Source organism: Vombatus ursinus, unplaced genomic scaffold (genome assembly GCF_900497805.2).
Source record: "Vombatus ursinus unplaced genomic scaffold, bare-nosed wombat genome assembly UNPS02014830.1, whole genome shotgun sequence".
NCBI classification, from domain to species: Eukaryota; Metazoa; Chordata; class Mammalia; order Diprotodontia; family Vombatidae; genus Vombatus; species Vombatus ursinus.
This window is the reverse complement of record NW_020954608.1, coordinates 43,257,559-43,278,915: the sequence shown is the minus strand read 5'-3', so window position 1 is coordinate 43,278,915 and position 21,357 is coordinate 43,257,559. Positions and strand designations below refer to the sequence as shown.

Here is a 21,357-nt window from a genome sequence, read left to right as displayed (position 1 = left end):
TTCTGCCAACAGTGTATATATGTTTCAGTTTTTTCATATCCTCTCCAATATTTGCCATTCTCCCCTTCTATCAATGTAGCCAATCTGATAGGTGTGAGATGCTATCTCAAAGCTGTTTTAATTTGCATTTCTCTAATCAAGAACAATTTGGAACATGTTTTCATATGATTACATATAGTTTTGATTTCTTCATTGAAAAACTGCCTCACAAACAAAACTAATGCAATTAGAAGGAAAGAAGAAAACTAGGGGGAAATTTTTGCAGGAAGTATCTCTGATAAAGGCCTTATTTCTCAAATATATAGAAAATTGAGTCAAATTTATAAGAATACAAGGCATTTTCCAGTTGATAAATGGTCAAAGGATATGAACAGGGAGTTTTCATACAAAGAAATTAAAGCTATCTACATATGAAAAATGCTCCAAATCACTACTGATTAGAGAAATGTAAATTAAAACAACTGTGAGGTACCACCTGGCACTTATCAGATTGGCTAAAAAGACAAAAAAGGAAAATTGTAAATGTTAGAGGAGACTTGAGAAAACTGGGACACTAATAGAGCTGTGAACTGATCCAACCATTCTGGAGCACAATTTGGAACTATGCCCAAAGGGTAATCAAACTGTGCATACCCTTTGATCCATCAATACCACTGTTAGATCTATATCACAAAGACATTCAAAAAAAGGGAAAGGGACCTTTGTTCAAAAATATTTATAGCAGCTCTTTTTGTGGTGGCTAAGATTTGGATATTGCTCATCAACTGGGAAACGGATGAGCAAGCTGTGGTATTCAATTGTGATGAAATATTATTGTGCTATAAGAAATGACAAGCCGGATGATTTCAGAAAAAAAAACCTAGAAGGACTTACATTAACTGATGTAAAGTGAAGTGAGCAGAACCAGCAAATCATATGATTAATAACTGTGAATGATTTAGTTATTCTCAGCAATAAAATGATCCAAGACTTATGATGAAACATGCTATCTGCCTCCAGAGAAAGAACTGATATTGTCTGAATACATACTGAAGCATAATATTTTTCACTTTCTTTTTATTCGAGTCTTCTTGTACAAAATTACTAACATGGAAATGTTTTACACTATTGCACATGTATAACCTATATCAGATTACTTTCCATGGGGAAGGGGGTAGGAGAAGGGGGGTGGGGAATAGAGGGAGGCAGGGATCAAATTGGGAACTCAAAGCTTCAAAAAAGAACAAATGTTAAAAATTCTTTTGACATGTAAGGGGGGATAAAATATTATTTTTAAAAAAAGAAAAAACTGCCTGTTCATATCCTTTGACCATTTATCAATTGGATAATGACTCATATTCTTATAAATTTCACATCATTCTCTATACACTTAAGATACAAGACCTTTATCTGAGAAACTGCCAATAAAATTGCCCCCCAATTTTCTGCTTTTCTTATAATCTTGGCTATATTGGTTTTATTTGTACAAAAACTTTTTAACTTACTCTAATTAAAATTACTCATTTTACACCTCACAGTACTCTCTATCTCTTGTTTATTCACAAATTCTTCTTCTATCCATGAGTCTGATAGGTGACATGTTCCATGTTCTTTCAGTTTTCTCATTACATCTCCATTTATATCTAGGTCATGTATCCATTTTGACTTTACCTTGGTAAATGGTATAAGATATTGATCTATATCCAATTTCTGCCAGACAACTTTCCCAACAATTTTTACCAAATAGTATATCCTTATCTCCAAAGTTTATATCTTTACATTTATCAAACACAAGGTTACTATATCATTTACTACTGTGTGTATGTGTACTCTGTTCCACTGATCCACCTTTATATTTCTCAACCAGTACAAGATAGTTTTGATAATTACTGCCTTATAATATAGTTTAAGATCTGGTACTGCTAAACCTCCTTCCTTTACTCCTTCGTTATTCTTGACCTTTGGTTCTTCCAAATGAATTTTATTATTATTTTTTCTAGCTTAATAAAACAGTTTTTGGTAGTTTAATTGGGATGGCATTGAAATACATAGATGAGTTTATGTAGAATTGTCATTTTTATTATATTGGCTCAGCCTACCCATGAACAATTAATATTTCTCCAATTATCTAAATCTGATTTTATTTGTATAAAAATGTTTTATAATTGTGTTCATGTAGTTCCCGGGTTTGACTTGGCAGGTATACTCCCAGGTATTTTATATAGTCTACAGTTATTTTAAATAGGTATTTCTTGTTATCTTTTCCTGCAGAGTTTTCTTCACGATATATAGAAATGCTGATGATTTCTGTGGGTTTATTTTATATCCTGCTACTTTGCTAAAATTATTCATGGTTTCAACTAACTTTTTAGTTGAAGCTCTAGGATCTTCCAAGTATACCATCATGTAGTCTACAAAGAGAAATAGTTTCATTTCCACAATGCCCATTCTGATATCTTCAATTTTTTTTCTTCTCTTATTGCTATTGCTAGCTTTTCTAATAAAATATTGAATAATATTGGTGATAATGAGCATCCTTGTTTCACACATGATCTCATTGTGAGGGCTTCCAGCTTAGCCCCTTTATGAATAATGCTTATTCCTACTATTTTGACTTCCTTTATTTTTTTGGTAGTTTTTCCCTTTTATTTTATTTCTTCTTTCACAACATGACTAACATGGAAATATGTTTTACATAATATATAACTTATATCAAATTGCTTACTGTCTTAGGGAAGAGGAAGGGGAGAGAGAGAAGGAGAAAAATTTCAAACTCAACATCTTATAAAAAAAAGAATGTTATAAATTATCTTTACATGTAATTGGAAAAAATAAAATACCATTTAAAATGTAAAAAAAATAATGCTTACTGATGGTTTTAGGTGGATGCTGCTTATCATTTTAAGGAAAAATCCATTTATACCTTTGCTTTCGAGAGTTTTTAATAGGAACCAGTGTTGTATTTTGTCAAAAGCTTTTTCTAAATTTATTGACATCTCATATGATTTTGTCACTTCTGTTATTGATGTAATCAAATATATTAATATTTTTTCTTATATTAAACAATCCCTGCATTCCTGAAAAATATTTATTGTTCTTTTTGATGTAGCAAAGAATAGGAATCTGAAGGGGGTCTCATAAATTAGGGACTAGATAAACAAGTTATGGTAAGTAAACATGATGAAATACTATTGTACTGAACTCTTATCAGCATAATGACCAACCATGATTCCAGAAGATTAATCACGAAACATGTTACTAAATTCCTGATAGAGAAGTGATGGGCTTAGAATGCAGAATGAGACAAATATTTCTAGACATTGCTAATCTGGAAATTTGTTTTGTTTCACTCTGTGTATTTAGAACGGATTTTATTTTTCTTGTATTCTCAGGTGGGGGGAGGAAGGGAGCTGGGGTGGACATGTGAGAATGTAGATTTTAGCTGATTAAATCAAATAAAATATTATTTAAATCTTTCTCTTTCTTAATAAAGAAATCATTCTACTAAAAACCTTTTATGAGCCAAATATATCCCTAATACCTAAACCAAGGAAGGATGAAAGCACAGAAGAACTATAGACCAATGTCATTAATGAATATCAATTTAAAATCTTCAACAACACACTGTTGAACAGACTGCAGTGATTCATCCAAGAAATCATTCATTATACAAAAGATGGATTTATGTCAGTGATACATAGGTGGTTCAACATTAGTAAAACAATTAATATAATTTATTACATTAAAAACTAAAACATCTAAAAGCATATAATTATCATAATATTATAGGCAGAGAAGCCTTTGACAAAACACAATGCCCATTAATTTTTTTAAATCTTCCAAATATAAGCATAGAAGGCCCTTTTAATATAATAAGATATATCTCTCTCTAAAACCAAAAGAAAGCATTATATATAAAGAGGATATATTTGAAGTTTTCTCATTAAGTATAGGAGTAAATCAAGGATGCCTACTCTTTCTACTGTTATATACTAAGGAATGAGCAAGTTATTAAGACAGTGAATAGCTTCATCAAATCTGCTGTCTATAAAACACCTCAAAATCAATAGCATTTGTATGTAATAATAACAAAATCCAAGAGGCAAGAATAAAAGAAATCTTTTTTTCCAAAAGACATAAAATATTAGGGGATCAGTCTATCAAAGCACACAAAATATCAGTATAAATTCAACAGCAAAGTGCTTCTTAAAGAAATAAAGCACAATAAATAGTTGGAGAAATATTCAGTGCTCATGGCTGGTCTGTGCCAATATACTACTACCAGAGATAATTTACAGTTTCAATGCTATGTCAGTTAAATAAATAAAGAAATACTTTACAGAACTCAATAAAATAATAGCAAAATTCATTTGGAACAATGAAAGATCTGGAATATGAAGGAAGTAGTGGTAGGTTTGTTAGGGCCAAAATAGCACTTCCAGATGGCAAACTGTATTATGAAGTAGCAATAATCAAAACTATCTGATATTAATTAAACATGAGAGGTAGATCAATGAAACAACTAGACAAGGGGGAATCAGGAGGGAAAGGCGAGCTCATTCCAATGCTCTGTAAAATAAGAGATCAAAAATTACTTAGGAAAAACTCCCTTTTTGATTAAAAATACTACTAAGAAAACTAGAAAGCTTCATATTAAAGATAAAAAAAATTTAAATTGGAAGAGAAGTAAATTATATACATTTCATAGTTAATGGTTAGGAGATGGATTCTTCATTAAACCAGGCATAGATATAATTACAAAAGAGAAAATAGACAACTTTAATTACATGAAAGTGAAAAGTTTCTGCACAAACAAAATGTATTCACCTAGGGATAAAAAGGGAAGTGGTCAAACTGGGGAGGAGGGGGGAATCTTTGTGTTAAACTTCTCTGATGAAAGTTTGGTATCCAAGTTATATAAATAATCAAAAGACTTTAAAATATTCCCCAATTGGATAAGTAGTAGAAGGATATGAAAAAACTGTTCTCACAAGAATTGTCAAGCTGAAAAAACATACGAAAGGATGTTCTGTATCAATTAGATATTAGATCAATAAGATAAATGTAAATCAAAACAACCCTGAAGTTTCATCTCACACCATGCAAATTAGCAAAGATGTCAAAAAATAGGAATAGTTCATATTGAAGGGGTTGTGGAAAGATCGGGATACTAGTACATTGTTGGTACAACTGTGAATAAGGACAAGTGTGTTGGAAAGCAATTTGGAATTATGCAAATAAAGTGACTAAAATATCCATACCCTTTGACCTAGAGATCCCATTACTAGTCTAATATCTGCAAAAAGACCATTGATAAGAAAGAAGTCTTCCTATATACTGAAATACTTATAGTAGCACTCTGTTGTGACAACAAAGAATTGGAAACAAAGTAGATGTCCATAGACTGGAAAATGATTAAACAAATTGTAGCATAAGAATGTAATGGAATATCACTCTGCTGTAAGAAATAAAGAATGTGATAAATGCAGAGAAGCATGGACTTCATGAATTAATGAAGAGTGAAATAAGCAGAACCAAAAAACTACAAAAGAGTCATATACACAACACATAACAAATACACAATAATATAAATGGAAAGAGCAACTACAAAAAATCAAAATAAAAAGCTGCAAAATTATAAAGAATAAGCATGACTTAAAAGAAGATATGAAAAAATACCCCCACTCCATTCCTCTGTAGAGACTGGAGGTCCAGAAGTGTTATATATTGCACATATTTTCACACTTTTTAAATTTTTTTATGAGTTATTTTTTTTCACTTTTATCTTTAAAAATATTTTTATATGGGATGGCTCTCTAAGAAGGGAAGGGAGAATATTACTAGATAAGAGTATTTCTAGGGAAATTTTGGTGATTAAAAAAACAAAAGACATTAATAAAATTTTTAAAATCAAAAACATGAAGATACAAAGCAATTAGAAAATATCAGTAATGATATTACCATTAAAAATGTTATCTTACTAAGCAGCACCTTTTATTCCTTATAATTATATCTTTATCCAAGGCATGGCACATAATAAGTATTTAACAAATACTTGTCAATTTATTGATTGATTTTAAACAAAAGAAAGCTTTTGTGATACACCAGGGATCCAAGGATGATTCAACATTTGGGAAATAATTAGCATAGTTAAATTTCATAAACAAATAAATACAATGATGATATTGATGGATACAAATAAAATATAGCATTCATTTTTGTTTAAAAAAAAAACAAAAAGCATAGACACAAAAGGGCCTCCTTTTTAAGCACAATAAGAGAAGAAAAATATAAAACCAAAAGCTAGCATTATTTGCAAGGAAGAAACACTAAAAGCTTTGTTAATGAACATAATGATAAAGCACCAATGATCTCAATATTATTTGACATAGTTATAGAAATTCTAGCATTAGGAATAAGACAATAGAAAATTAAAGTTACAAGGATCATCAAAGAGAAGATAAAATTACACCTATTTGTAGGTAATAAGATAGTTTACTTATAAAAGGCCAAAGCATAAACAAAGAAATTGTCAGAGTAACTAATAGCTTCAGTGATGTAGTAGAATAATAATTACAACAATTAGCATTTATGTAGTATCTACTATGTGCCAGGCACTATGCTAAGCATTTTACAAATATCATTTGATCCTTGACAACAATGTTGGGAAGTAGGTGCTATTATTATCCCCATCTTACAATGAAGGAAACTGAGGCAGACAGTGGTTAAATGACTTGCCCAAGGTCATATAATTAGAAAGTGCTTAAAGCAAGATTTGAGTTCGTCTTCCCAGTCCCAGGCCCAGCACTCCATCCACCATGCCACCCAGCATAAAACTCAAAAAACACAAAAATCATCAACATTTCTACATAACAATAACAAATACGGAGAAAATGACAGAAAAAAGCAATCCCGTTTAAAATAACCATAAAATGCTTCTCCTTTCTAGGTTTTCATTGCACTGCTCTCTCTCAGTTCCCTTCCTACCTATCTAGCCATTTCTTTGTTGGTTCTGCTTTACTGAACCATAGTCTTGTCTGAGCTCTAATCTCGTGTCATGAACTTACTGCCTATCAGACATTTAGAATTCGCCCAAAGATATTTCAAATTCAACATAATCAAAACATTACTCATTCTTTCTCTTAAAACCTACCATTCTTCCAAACTTCCCTATTACTACTGAAGACATTATTAGTCTATACACTCAGGCTCAAAACCTCTGTCATACTCAACTCCTCATTCTCCAATTTAGAGTTGAAAATTGATATAACAGTTCCATAAATTAATTTGGAATTTTGCAGTTCAGACACTTAGTGGCTATGTGACCCTGAGTAAGTCACTTAACCCTGTTTGCCTCAGTTTCCTCATCTATAAAATGAGCTAGAGAAGGAAACAGCAAACCACTATAGTATCTTTCTTAAGAAAACCCCAAATGGGGTCATGAAGAGCCAGACATGACTGAAAAACAACTTAACATGAGCAATAAATGCTACTAAATTACTTGGATATTTTGATTCAGTGATCTGAATAATATGTGACATAGAAATATATTTATTGAAATATTCACTTTGTAGAAGCCAAAAACTGGAAACAAAGCAAGTACTCATTAATTAAGGAATAGCTGAAAAAGTGCTGCATGGCATATTACTGCACCATATGAAATGACAAATATCAAGAATTCAGAGAAAAATTCAGACTTGTATATGAAGGGATAGAGAGAAAAAAGCAAAACCAAAAGAACTATGACTATAGTAACAAGAAAAATAAACCCTAGAAGAACAGAACTCAGATAAAAGCTGATGATGAATATAGGTTCTAGATGACTAATGATAGAACATGTCTCCATAGAAAGGTGTTATAATATGAATGAGAAATGCTACATAATGTGTCAATTGTGGTCACTATTTTAACAATTTTGTTTAACTATTTTTATTTATCATAATTCAAAATATTTTAGGGGATTCTTATGAGTTGATTATGGCACAAAAAACAAAATGTATTGTGTTTGAATAATGTAAAAATGTTTGAAAATGTACATGTTTTAATAGTTTGTATTCAGCAATCTCTTTTTAAAAAGACAGTTTTCCCCAAGTATATTTGATAAGGACATATCTCCATTTTTTGGAATTTACAGTCAATAAACAAACTTCTGTTCATGATTGCATGTATCAAAGTATCTAGTGATCTTAACATATATATATATATATATATATATATGAGACTCCTTTGTAGAGGAGAGCTTTGAAGACTATATTTTACTTTACTGAGTCAAATGTTGGATTTTTTTCCAATTCAACAAACAATAAACACAGTATAATCTTAAATTCTCTGTATCTTTCAATCAATCATGTGACTGTAAAGCTATGGTACACTGTGAAAGAACATTTGTGAAATGTTGCTTGTTCTCTTTCAGCAAGAATACCCTTGATTCGCATGTGTAGATTATTCTAATAAATATTTCAATAAAAATGAGGAAGTAAATATATATGAGTGAATACTGACATCCTCTCAAGAGCTTTTCTGAGGACAGTAATTCACTTGGTACCTTTTCCTCCCTGAAATTTCTTTTATAATCAATCAAAATATTCCAGAGTTGGTATCACCATGTTAGAACATAGAGACATTTTTATTTATCTTCTTGTCACTTCTGTTACAGAGCTGTTGTGAGGGAAGTGCTCTGTAAACCTTACGGTCTTAATAACAGTTGTTACTTACAAGTATTGTTATTATGTGTTATATAACATATAGCTATTTTTACAATCTAATGCTCATATAGATCTATGATGTCACCTGAATGGATACTCCCTCTGATGACACAGTTCACAAGCTACCTAGTTGCTCATCTTGTATGACTCTTATCCTGGTTCTCCTATAAATATAAGGGGTGTATCTGGTGGGCTGGGAACCAATCTTAAATTGTCTTGACATTGTGTAGATAACAGTGGAGCACATAGGTCAGGGGTGTAGAACCTGTGGCTTCAAGGCCACATGTGGCCTTTTAGGTCCTTGGGTTTTACAGAACAAATTCTTTTATTAAGAGGATTTGTTCTGTGAAGTTTGGATTCAGTCAAAGGGCTGCACTTGAGGACCTAGAGGGTCACATGTGGCCTCGAGGCTGCAGGTTCCCCATCCCTGGTATAGATGATCCATTAGTAATTCTCTACTCTTTTTTTCCCCATTCATACAGTTCCCCACAGACAGCCTTTACTGTACTCCTGAGTAATTCCTTTTCTGTAATATGTCTAAAAGCTATTCAGACTCACCATGCCATTCCATTGCCCCTTGCCTGATCCTGAACATTGATTCTTTAGAGACTGTAGTATTAACTTCATGACTCACAAACATAAATATTGATGTCCAAAAATGCAACATTGTCTCAGGGAGAAACTTGAGGCCTATCAAAAATGATATGCACCAATTTGCTTTGTGAAAAAAGTTACCTTAAATTATTAATATTTTTGCTTATTGAATAGCCTGCAATTTCACTCATTGGGAATTCCTTTGGATTAGTAAGCATTCTCTTTAAAAAATAAATATCCCTAGAAAGATGAAAGATTTATTCATATATTTAGGATCAGAAATAGACCTGTGATTTCACTGGTCTCTGAAAAGAGACAACCCCTTATACCAATGCAAGTCCATATCTTCTCTGCAACTTACGATTTTAGGATTTTGCCCAGAACTGAGATGTTCAGTGACATGCCCAGAGTCACACAGTCAGTATGTGTCAGAAGTGACATCTGAACCTAGATCTTCCCAGCTTCCAGGCTGGCTCTCTATTGAATATATCACAGTGCTTTGTTATGCTACATAAAGCTAGCTTCAAACAATATTAATAATGATTAATAACAACATTTATGTGAATTAATTCATATAGCTCTCCTCCTAATCCCTAGCTAAGGTATCTTTTTTAAGATAATTGTAGTTTTGACTTAGAGAACAGGGAATTAAAGAATTTTGGATAATGATACACTTTGGTGGGTGGGGGTAGGTATGAGTAAGGACTAAGTAATTTAGGGTGATATTGTTAACAAAGTTGGAAGAGAGCATCTTACTGCTTTTGCTATATCTAGCTGCAATACTGACTTTTTGTGTTTTAAGGGTGGTAGAAAATTCTAAGAGAAGTTTTATTAAAATTGCTTTCTATAGGAGATGACATTTTCCCTTTGAAGAAACTTTGTGTCCTAACAGAATCAATTAATTGGACTCCAATTCTTCCATTAAGCATCTACACCCCTGTCCATATTACTATATCATACCAGAATGAATCCTCCATTTTTAATTCAAACTGTAATGTGAAAGAAAGGACTCTAGGAGTTAGGAAAGGGACTAGGAGGATGCCAGAGACAGAGTACTTCAAGCACTGTTCCTGCTGCCAGGAAAGATGAGGAGAGACATTCTCTTTCTCTCACGAACACTTCTTCTGTTCCCAGCACCCAGAGCTCAGGCTGGCACTGTTAATACCCTGTATTTTGATGGATCTGCTATCTCAGCAATATGATCTTCACTTATGGTACATTAAATACACCTTTATGGCATAATCCTGGAACCCTAGCCACCATTCATAACATTGTTTCTATGTGGAAAAACATTTCCTCTTATAAATGCCTAATTTATAAATGAATTTTGGAACATATCCTGCTCATCAGCTATGACTGCCTGCCTAAACTTCCCTATATTCTTTATTTTATTTTATTTTATTTTTAATTTAGAGAATAAAACAAGCATTTCCATTACATGGTAAAAAAAAAAAAAGATAATTGCACATGAAACTGCAAATCTACTATGCAGAACTTGCTATTCCTCTCAAACATACAACAAAATTATCATGTAAATTTTTTTCTTCCCTCCATTCCCCCTCCCCAAGATAGCCACCATTAGACACAAATATATATATATATACATATATGTATATATATGTAACATTATTCTCTCTATATATTTCTATTTGTCAGTTCTTTCTCTGGATGCAGATACTATCTTTCTTCATATGTCCTTTATAGTTAATTTAGGTATTTATAATATTTAAAATAACTTTTTCGCTCAAAGTCATTCTTAAAATAACATTGCTGTTACTGTATACAATGTTCTCTCAGTTCTGCTCATTTTACTCTTCATTATTTCATGCAAGTCCTTCCATGTTTTTCTAAAATCATTGAGCTCATCATATCTTATAGTACAGTAGTATTCCATCACAACCACATACCACAATTTGTTCAGCCATTCCCCAATTGATAGGCATCCCCTTCATTTTCTAGTTCTTTGCCACCACAAAGGGAGCTGCTATAAACATTTTGGAACATATAGGTTCTTTTCCTTTTTCCCTAATTATCTTTGGAAGTGGACCAAGTAGTGGCATTGCAGGGTAAGAGGGTATAAGTAGTTTAATAACTCTCATGGCATCATTCCAGATTGCTCTCCAAAATGGCTGGATCATTTCATAATTCCACCAGCAATGAATTATTGTCCCAATTTTTCCACATCCCCTTCAACATTTGTCACTTAACCTTTCTATCATTTTAGCCAATCTGGTAGGTGTAAAAGGATATCTCAAGGTGGTTTTAATTTGCATTCCTCTAATCAATAATGATTTAGAGTATTTTTTCATATGACTATAAATCATTTTGATTTCCTTATCAGAAAATTGCCTGTTTCTGCCCTTTGACCATTTATCAATTGGGGAATAACTTGTATTCTTATAGATTTGAAAATGCTCTTTATATATTTTAGATATGATACCTTTCTCTAATAAACTGTCTATAAATTTTTTTCCAAAATTTTCTGCTTTCCTTCTGATCTTGGCTACATTTGTTTTATTTGTACAAAACCTTTTTAATTTCATGTAATTGAAATTATCCATTTCACATCTAACTTTGCTCTCTTTATTCTTAGAGAGTATACTAAACATAATTTAACCTCTTCTAATGACTAAAAGTTATCATTACGAATGTCCATCTTTAAACTTGTACTATGCACATCAGTGATGCTCTCAGGGGCTACTAAACTATTTGTCAGTCCTACACTTAGATTATAGTGCTTTCTGACTTTGTAGCTCCTTTTATTTTTTTACATTTCCTTCCATGCCATCAGGATGTCAGTTATAACTTCAGATGTGGTTTGTGCTTGTAACTCCTCCCCAACATGCACTTTTCTGCTTCTAGTCTACCACGGGGGGAAAAACCAGATCATCAAGTTTGTTAAAACTGAATCAAAAGAAATACTAAATAGAACTCTCCTACAAGTAAGGTATGTAAATTTTACAATGTCTACTTTGACTATACAATGGTCTTTTTTGCTTATTTGTGAGTTCTCAATCATATCTGAAGAGGCAGCTGGTGGTTCAGTAGATAAAGCACTGGGCCTGAAGTCAGAAAGATCTGAGTTTAAATCCAGCCTCAGATACTTATTAGCTATGACCCTAGGCAAGTCACTTAACTTCTGTTTGCCTCAGTTTCTTCAACTGCAAAATGGGAATAATGATAGCACCTACTTCACAGAGTGTTGTTGTGAGGATCAAATGAGACATTATTTGTAAAAGTGCTTAGCACACTGCCTTGCACATAGTAGGTGCTATATAAATGGTTATTCCCTCCCCTCCCAAAATAGTCATCAAACTAGATAGGTCAATTCTAAGTACATGAGATATTATTTTATTAATCTTTTTTTTATATAAGTAGCACTCATTCAAACTTAGGTAGGAACTAGATGCCTTAGATAAAAAAAAACATGCCCTTTTTGTGAATAGAAACTACTAATTTCTTCAAAATCTTGCTATTGTGGGCATGAGTAGAAGCGGGATGTTAGGGACAGTAAAGTTTACTCCTTGGGGCAGGGAAATAGGGAGTACTAATGACTAAAAGGTTATTAAGCTAAGATTTTGGGTAGTGCATTACCACAGAGAAGAGCCCCCATAATTGATATTTTCATATAGCAGTAGAAGTGGGCAAAAAAGTCTGGTAGCAAAGACAAATGTGTTTAGATTTTTACAGAATTCGTTTTTTAGCTCTATGTTTAGTTTTACAAAGCTACTTCGTTAATGGTAGCAATAGGAATTTTTAAGTCTTATGTTGATGAAGTCACTTAACTCCTTTATCTTTCTAATATCATAAGAGTTTTAGAAAACTCACTTTTAATAGAGAAAGCATCTAGAATTGCCCATTTCTAACTATGATCATCTCTTTACATTAAACCTAGATTTTGGTTTGCAAAAATCATTTTTTTAAAGTCAGCTACTCCTAATGCCTATGATTAAAAGGTTGGCGATGAAACTTTAAGAGTAAATGGAACAATGAAGGAAATAACAAATTATAGCATTTATGAAGAATTTGGAGAAAACTGACTTTATATTTAAGTTGCCAGGGCATAAGACTATCAAGTTACAGCCTTTAGGTTTTAGAAGTTATCTAATTTCTGTTCCTGCAGAAAAGTATTAGTCACTGTAGATATGTCATTGAAAGAGTACTGCTCTAAAAGGCAAGAGACCAGTGTCTGAGCCTAGGGTAGCCTTTGTCAAGCTACAGAGTAAACCTTCCACCACTGGCTGTGTGGCTTTGTGTGTGTCACTTAGTCTATATGGGTCTCTGTTGCCTCTTCTGTAAAACAGGGGTAGTTATTCTTAATCTGACTAAAGGTATGACCCTTAGACCAGATGATTTCTAAAGTCTACTTCCAACTATATAATCTGTGAGTCTTTCACAGTCTCAAATTCTTGAATATCCATTACTGTTCTCAAGAGTTAAATAGATAAATTCATTCTCTGAAATTATAAAATAGTATGTAAAATCTATTTTCATTCATTAACAAAATTTCTAAGCAATATGATTGTTTAACACCAATTATTCTACTGTTAATATAGTTGATATTATAGAGAAAAAGAACCACCCTGTCCTGCAAAGAGTATTACTCTGATTCCTCCCCATAAAGTAAAGGTGATCCTGGGTTATCAAAAGCTATGCCAAAAGAACACAAGTTCTGGCAGTTTCCATCATTCTAGAAAGACCTCTAGGATGGCTAAGTACAGAGAATCTCATCACCAGTGGGCTTGCATGGTACCCCCTCCATTAGATTTTAAACTCCTTGAGGGCAGGTACTGTCTTTTGCTTCTTTTTGTATCCCTATAAGTTAGTGCAGTGCCTGGCACACAGCAGTCACATAATAAATGTTTATTTCTTAATTGACTAGAAACATGAGGACAAATTCTTTGGCCTTATAAAATAAAAAAACAATACAAAATAGTACTCAGTCCTATGTGACCTCTTTTTGCTTCTTCAGTAACAGTGAAAGAATGCTGAGTTGAAGTATAACCATTCTGGAAAGATGTTTTGCTCTAATTTACCCATGTTTTTGCAAGGGATAGTGGTACTGAGAGAAGTAATAGATGCAGACTGCCAAACTCCTACTTACTTAGGTCAGTGAAGCCTTCCTGTGGGATCAGGATCATAATTTGACACAAATAATATTATTGCAAGCCCTGTGAATAATGGTGAATAGGAAAACAGTTCATTCCAGTACAAGGGCTAGAAGAGAATATAGGTCATACCCAGTGAAATCTTGGCCATGGAAGGACAGAATAGGTGGTGGTAAGAAAGCCAGGATACCAGCTGGTACTAGAGAATCAAGAACTTTTGTAGTAGAGTTTCCCCAAAGTGCCTGAAGTCTGAATTGCTGAGTCAGCTACAATCTCATAGCTATAGCAACCTTGCTGCTGATCATAGCCTAGGAAGAACACGCTCTAACTGTGTCCCTTTGGTGGGACATCTTGAATGGGTGGGCCCCATAAACAAGTTATCCTTAACCTAGTACTGTCTCCTATAGTGCTCTTCCATATAAAAATACTATTCATCTCGTTCTGAACTGCCACTTGCACCCTCAAATATGACAAGGAGTTATCAAAATTGGAATATAAACCAAACAGTAAATTTAGTTTGGAGAGGAAATTAAAGATGAAATAGCAGATAGTTTCCTAGGAACCATTTCAAGAGGTTTATATGCACCCATACTACCTTGTGCCATTTAATCAAGCAATGTTAACTCTAAATACTAAACAATGGATGCTAATCTCAGGTAAAAAGGATGGATTGGGGGGCCTAAGTGTGAGGTTACTCTGGGATACATATACTAGATGATCCTGTAATATAATGCCCTCTTCTTGGCATTAAATATGCTTACATAAGTTCTCCAGGACGTATGCCAGAATAGTCCAAACCCCAAAATATTCAGTCAGTCCTACAACAGCTGTATCCAGGCAGTTGGGCTTGGCTCAGAAACAAAGAATAACCTTCTTTAATGACTCTCTGATTATTTATATCAAGTAAGGCATAAAATAGGAGGATATACTCCTGAAAGGTGTTTGCTACTGTTAAGGAGGTAATCCAGGAAGTAAGATTCCTATGTAGCAAGATCCTATTGTTCGTGGTTAATCTATGTCAAAAATCCAGGAATATTGTAGAGTCTCCCAAAGGAGATCCATAATCACTCAATACTGTTTGGCTTAACTATACGTACTCAGAAAAGCAAGTCAATGAAGAGTGCCTTTTGTCTTGACTAGGATATGTAATTAGATTCACCACCTACAAGACTCATCTGTGTAAGCGTATGTACAATATAATGAATCAGGCCTGAACTGAAGGAGAAGAGTGGGCTAGATGACCCTTGGAAACCTCCATAGTCATTTCAATGACCCAATGCTTCTCTGTGAAATAAAGGCCAATATTCTGCCAGTTGATGTTGCATAGTTGCAAGTCATGGAACCTTACATTCTCCAAAGAACTGATGCTGAGGATCACTCAAACAGCAATGGTGAGGCAGCAGGCCTCATTACAGATGCAGAAGAATGCATGAAAAAGTGGGTTAAAGGATGTCATCAAATTCATTTCAATTCAAAAATTTACTGAGACCTTACTCTATATCAGGCACTGTGATAGATATTGGCGTTAAAAGAAATTAAATAGTCACTGCTATCAAAGAGCTTACATTCTCCTGGGGAAAAGCAACGCATATACAAATAAGCAAATACAAAATATATATATGAAATAAACACAACATAATTTTGGAAAGGGATACTAACAACTAAGGGAATCAGGAAAGGCCTTTTTCTGGGATATTAATACTTGAGCTGAAACTTGATGTGATAAAGGAATTCCAAGAAGCAGAACTAAAGAGGAATTACACGCCAGGAATACAGGCCAGTCCATTCATGGGCACAGAGTTGAGAGACGGTATGTGTCATACTGTGCCTAAATCAAAGTAGTTGCAGTGTGAATGGAAAGAAGGAGAAAAATAATGAGATGTAGAATTAGAATTAACAAAGGCTTGGGAACTGATTAGACATGAAGGGGATGCAAGTAAAAGTGAGAAGTGAAGGATGGTTCTTCTGTTGTGAATCTAGATGACTGGAAGGATGGTGATGTCCTTGACAGAAATGGGGAAGCTAAGAGGAGGAGCAAGTAGGCCAGTCATATGGTGAGAGGAAAAGAGAACCAGGCCTTCACTAATACCTTTATAATGTCCATGTTAATAAAAATGCAAGGAAGGCTCCCAGAATTTTGGAAGGATCCCCTATATTGAAGCAAAGACATAGAGGGGAGTCACACAGAATGGGCAAGCACAGATTGGTTGCAATCTCTATCATTGGAAGGAATATCCAGGTTGATAAGAACAGATTCACTGGAGTACTGGAGTAGAGAATCACGTGATACCAGCTTTCCTTTACACACACCCTTTGTTCCTTTTAATTTGTTCAACATAAGCTTCCCTAAACAGGTTTTTTTTTTCTATTTCCTTTGTCTTAGGTTTCTCAATTTGTTCAAGGCTGCAATGGAGAGGAATAAAAAACCCAGTAGCTACTCTCTTCTGGCTATCAGCTTCTCCCAAGTTATGAGCAAAAAAATATGTTCTAGTATGGGTCAGAAGGGTTATAATCTTCAAATTAAACAAGTAGTGCACCAGTGAAATTGCATATCCTTAAAATACTGAAACATTAACACAAAAGTCGTCAAGTAGGTTAGCATAGGCAAATAATTTCCTCCCAAAAATAAGAGATCATAGTAAATTAGAAAAGTGGCCAACCCAGTTTGGTAACATTGAATAGTGACCTAAAATCATAAGATATCCCGAAATAGTCTTTGTCTTGACAGTGGGAAGGACAATCTTAGAAATTAATCAATGATGTCATTATTAAATGCATAAAGCAAAATATATCTATAATATGTTCTGAGATAATTATGTACCATTTCCTTTTTCCAGTGACATATCTTTATCAAATTAATATCAACTACCTGGAAAAAAAGTATAAATATATAGTATATCTTTCTCTTTCATCATGTGTCAATATGATAAACATTGTATATATACATACATAAATATGAAGAACATAAAATTCTCAATTTAAATAAAAGTCAATCTTTTATTTAAAAGTGCTCCTTTCTGGCATTCTACATACATGCATACACACACATACACACACACACACACACACACACACACACATACATACATACATACACACACTCCCAGCTTTATTACACTTCATCTTCTATATAGGAAAGAAAAATCTGCTTGAACTTTACAATAATCAATTCCAGTATTAAAAGCAATGAATTAAATAAACAAAACACAATTTTCGTTGTTAAACAGTGAGCTTTTTAAAACTCTGCTAACTCAATAAGTTTGGGTTGTTTTTTTTTAATTATTTTAAACAATGTCACTCCTTTTAGAGCTCCTTTACAAACTTCTTCAAACTTGGTTAGTATATGGTTTCCAGATCATATACAATCTATCCAAGTCACAGTTAGTCAGGTATTTTCACTTTGAGGGTAACATATATACGGAATTACACTTTATACTTTTTTAACTCTCTGAGATAATTGTTTTTATGCAAGCAGTTACTACAATATAAAGTTTAATAAGTTACTCCCTACTTGTAAACATGACTAAAATTAGTTTAGGGTCACGGAAGAACAAATGTTCCTCTGAAAAGACCAGCCCACGTTTTACCAAACTACTTACTCTATCATCTCCTCAAACTTAACTGGTTTCTTTTTACCTCCTGGATCAAATATAAAGTCCTGTTTGGAGCATTTAAAACTCCTCATGACCTGGCCCCTTCTTACCTTTTCAATCTTCTTATAACTCTACTGCCCTCTATATATTCTATGATCCAGACACATTGCCCTGGATCTGCTGTGCCTCTAACTCTATTTCTCATCTCCATGCCTTTGCCCAGGCTATTTCCCATGCCTGGAATGCTCTCCCTCCTCACTTCTACCTCTTAGTTTCCCAGTCTCCCTTCAAGATTCAGCTCAAATCTCACATTCTGTAGGAGGCCTTTCCCTGTCCCCCAATGTTTTCCCTCTGAGAATACCTTTCATTTTTCATATGGATGTCTTGTACATATATATGTATATATCTTGTACATACATAAATATATCTATCTACCTAGTTATTTTCATGTTTATTTTTCCCATTAGACTGTGAGATCTCCTTAAGGGCAAAGACAATTTTTGCCTTTGTGTGCATCCTCAGTGAATAGCACAGTACCTGCCAGATAGTAAGCACTTAATAATTCTTGTTGACAATCTATAAAATACATTTTCTATTTCTCCTTCTGAACTAAAAGGGCTTTTTGATTCAAAAACAATAGAAAATTGTTAATCAGCTCCTTACATCAGTTGAAACCAAAGATAAAGAATCTGCCACTGAGAAAATGACATTTATGAATTTGCAGGTTATGAGTTTTTTATTATAACTTAAAACACTAAAGGTCCTACAAATTCTTAAATAGGTTTGGGGAGGAGTAATATTCATTTTAAACATTATTTCATGACTCCCTCCACAAAAAAAGGTCCCTTACATTTTACATAAGATTTATGCTGCTTTGCCCTGACATAAATGGTCTGCTATGTTTCTGACCTTCATTCTTAGAGATCAAGAACCATAGAGGAGGATGTAGACCAGAGCAAGGCTAGGGAAAAAAAGTAAATGTTCCTAAATGCATAATGTGAAAGAATTTTAAAGTAACACATGCAAAGAGGAACATACTATCCAGATTCATTTGAAATGTATATCTTCTCCAACTCCTCAGAGCTACTACAATATAGCACTGACTTCAACCTTAATCTCTCCCTGAGCCCTTGAAGAAGGTGAAGTGGTCACACTTACTCTGTTACTTACCCCAACTCTATGGCCCACACCTGCCTACTGCCACAACATTGCACAGGTTCTCACTTACCGGACTCTCTCTGTGTCTCTTAATCAATTTGAAGTGAAATTACTGAAGTGGTAAGGAAATGGAAACTTAACTGTTTGTCATTCTGGGATTTCCTATCTTTCTGAATAATGAGATCCTTACCAAAATGAAGTATGTTCTTTTTTTCTTTAAGGAAAGATTCAGTTTGTGGGACTAATAAAAAAGGGGGGGGGGTCAAGGAATGAAGGTGGACTGAAAGAAATCATATGTCTTTAGGGTCTGGCTGTCTGGTGGTTTTGAGGAAGGATTCAATTGCCCAAGCCCTCTCGATGCCCATTTCCACCTCCATTTTCATCTGTCTCTATTTCTGCCAAAGGGTTACCTGATGGCTGACCTCTGGAGAAACATTCCAACCTTTTGATCCTCAAAGGTTACAAAGGATTCAACATTCAAGAGTCAAGAACTCCTTTTTCATAACAAGTTCACAGGACAAGTTACTCAGGCCTCCCCACCCTACCAGGAAAGGAGAGGCAATGACAACCTCTTTAAGCTCGACTTCAGGAAGAAATCTTTAAATGATGATGACGATGACGATGATCATGATGATGATAATCATGATGATAAACATCTGACAATAAATATTGAGGAATTCCCTACATACAATAAGTGTCCTTGAAGATCTCTACTGTAAGGGGTGGGGAGTGGATAGGAGCCAAGGTCACAAAGTCTTAGGGAAAGGGTTGTGGTTGTGTAGTATTGGGGGGAGGGGGACAGACAGAAGAATAAGGAAGATTGAAGAGAGTGATTTCCTAAGAAGGGATGCACAGTGTAGGCAGAGCCTGCTTGAAAGATAGTCGTAGGCGCCTGCCGTCCTCTGTGTGCCAGAGTTAAAGAGAAGAGAAAGGAACCTGGGTACCTGAAGTCTCTAGCTGCAGTCTGGTTTCTCCTCCATGCCTTGCCCTGCTGCAGCACCCCGTTCACAATCTCCTTCTCGTTGGGCAGCCGGTACACTGGGAAGACGTACAGCCAGCAGAGAACAAAGACGCCCAAGGCACTAGCTCCCATTGGCAGTCGGGTCCGGGGACACTTACACGCCAATACTGCCATAGTCCCTCTCCAAGTCTTTCTCCGGGCCCGGCTGCTGTCGCTTATGCTTAGCGCAATCATGGTGTTGCAGTGGTTTAAGCTGCAGCGCAGAGCTTGAACTGAAATCCGAAATTCAAAGCGCTCCCATGCAATGCAATGCAACTAACTGTTTCTCTTTCTCTCTCTCTCTCTCTCTCTCTCTCTCTCTCTCTCTCTCTCTCTCTCTCTCTCTCTCTCTCTCCTCTCTTTCCTTCTCCCTCTCTCTCTCCCGCTCCTGCTCTCTTTCTCTCCAGATCTCCCTCTCTCGTCCTCCTTCTCTCACGGACACACACCACAAAATCGCGTCTTCTGCCGCTGCTGTTCCAATAGTGGTGCAAAGGCTGTTAATTTCCAACTTTCAAATAAATTGTTTCCCTCCTTTTAGCGAAAGCGGCAGAAGAGCAAGCCATCAGCTATGGCCATTGTAGCTTCCCCTGGAGAAGAAAGGGACTCCCGTCTCCCTCCAGAAGTCGGGAAATCCAGGGACAGCGGGTCTTCCCAGTTGACTGTGCTGCATCACGATCGTTCTCGGTTTTGGTACAGGCAAAACGTTCTTTTCCTCAGTTACTTGCTTCCCGGACTTCTCCCCCGCCCCTTTCTCCCTGCCAAATGAAAAAAAAAAAAAAAAAAAAACAAGCTCCTTAGCCTCCGTTGCCTCTCGGCTCTTCCTGTGACTGCGGCCGAAGCTGCTGCGGTGGAGGCGGCGGCGGCGGCGGCGCGGGCTTCGAACGAAAAGAGAACACTGAGGCCAGTCCTTGTAAATATCCAGGTCGACCCGGGACCGCTAGCTTTCCCACTATTGCTTTCTCCACCTCTCCAAGGAAATAAAATAAGTCTCTGTTCAATTAATTCAGCAGAGAACCACAGGCATCCTGTGCACCCAGGGCATCTCAGACAAACGCACAGTGATTGGTGGAAATCAAGGTCGTCTTCCCCACCCTTTTTTTACCCCTCCACTTGCAAAATTTTCCTTTGACCCTCTGATCAGCGTATCAAATCAGCTAGACTGGAACTAGCACGTCCAACGTTCGTGCCTCCCAGGATAGATACAAACAATAAAAATAAAC

General features: G+C 35.0%; 1 protein-coding gene across 1 annotated transcript in view; it reads right to left on the bottom strand.

Annotated features, from left to right (window-relative positions):
• Positions 1 to 20,487, bottom strand: part of ST8SIA1 (ST8 alpha-N-acetyl-neuraminide alpha-2,8-sialyltransferase 1) — a 122,051-nt gene extending 101,564 nt beyond the window's left edge. The window contains exon 1 of the mRNA XM_027838765.1: positions 20,082 to 20,487. Within this exon, the coding sequence (XP_027694566.1) occupies positions 20,082 to 20,332 (251 nt within the window). The 5' untranslated portion in view covers positions 20,333 to 20,487. The remainder of the gene's footprint in view (positions 1 to 20,081) is intronic.
• Positions 20,488 to 21,357: the final 870 nt, after the last annotated feature.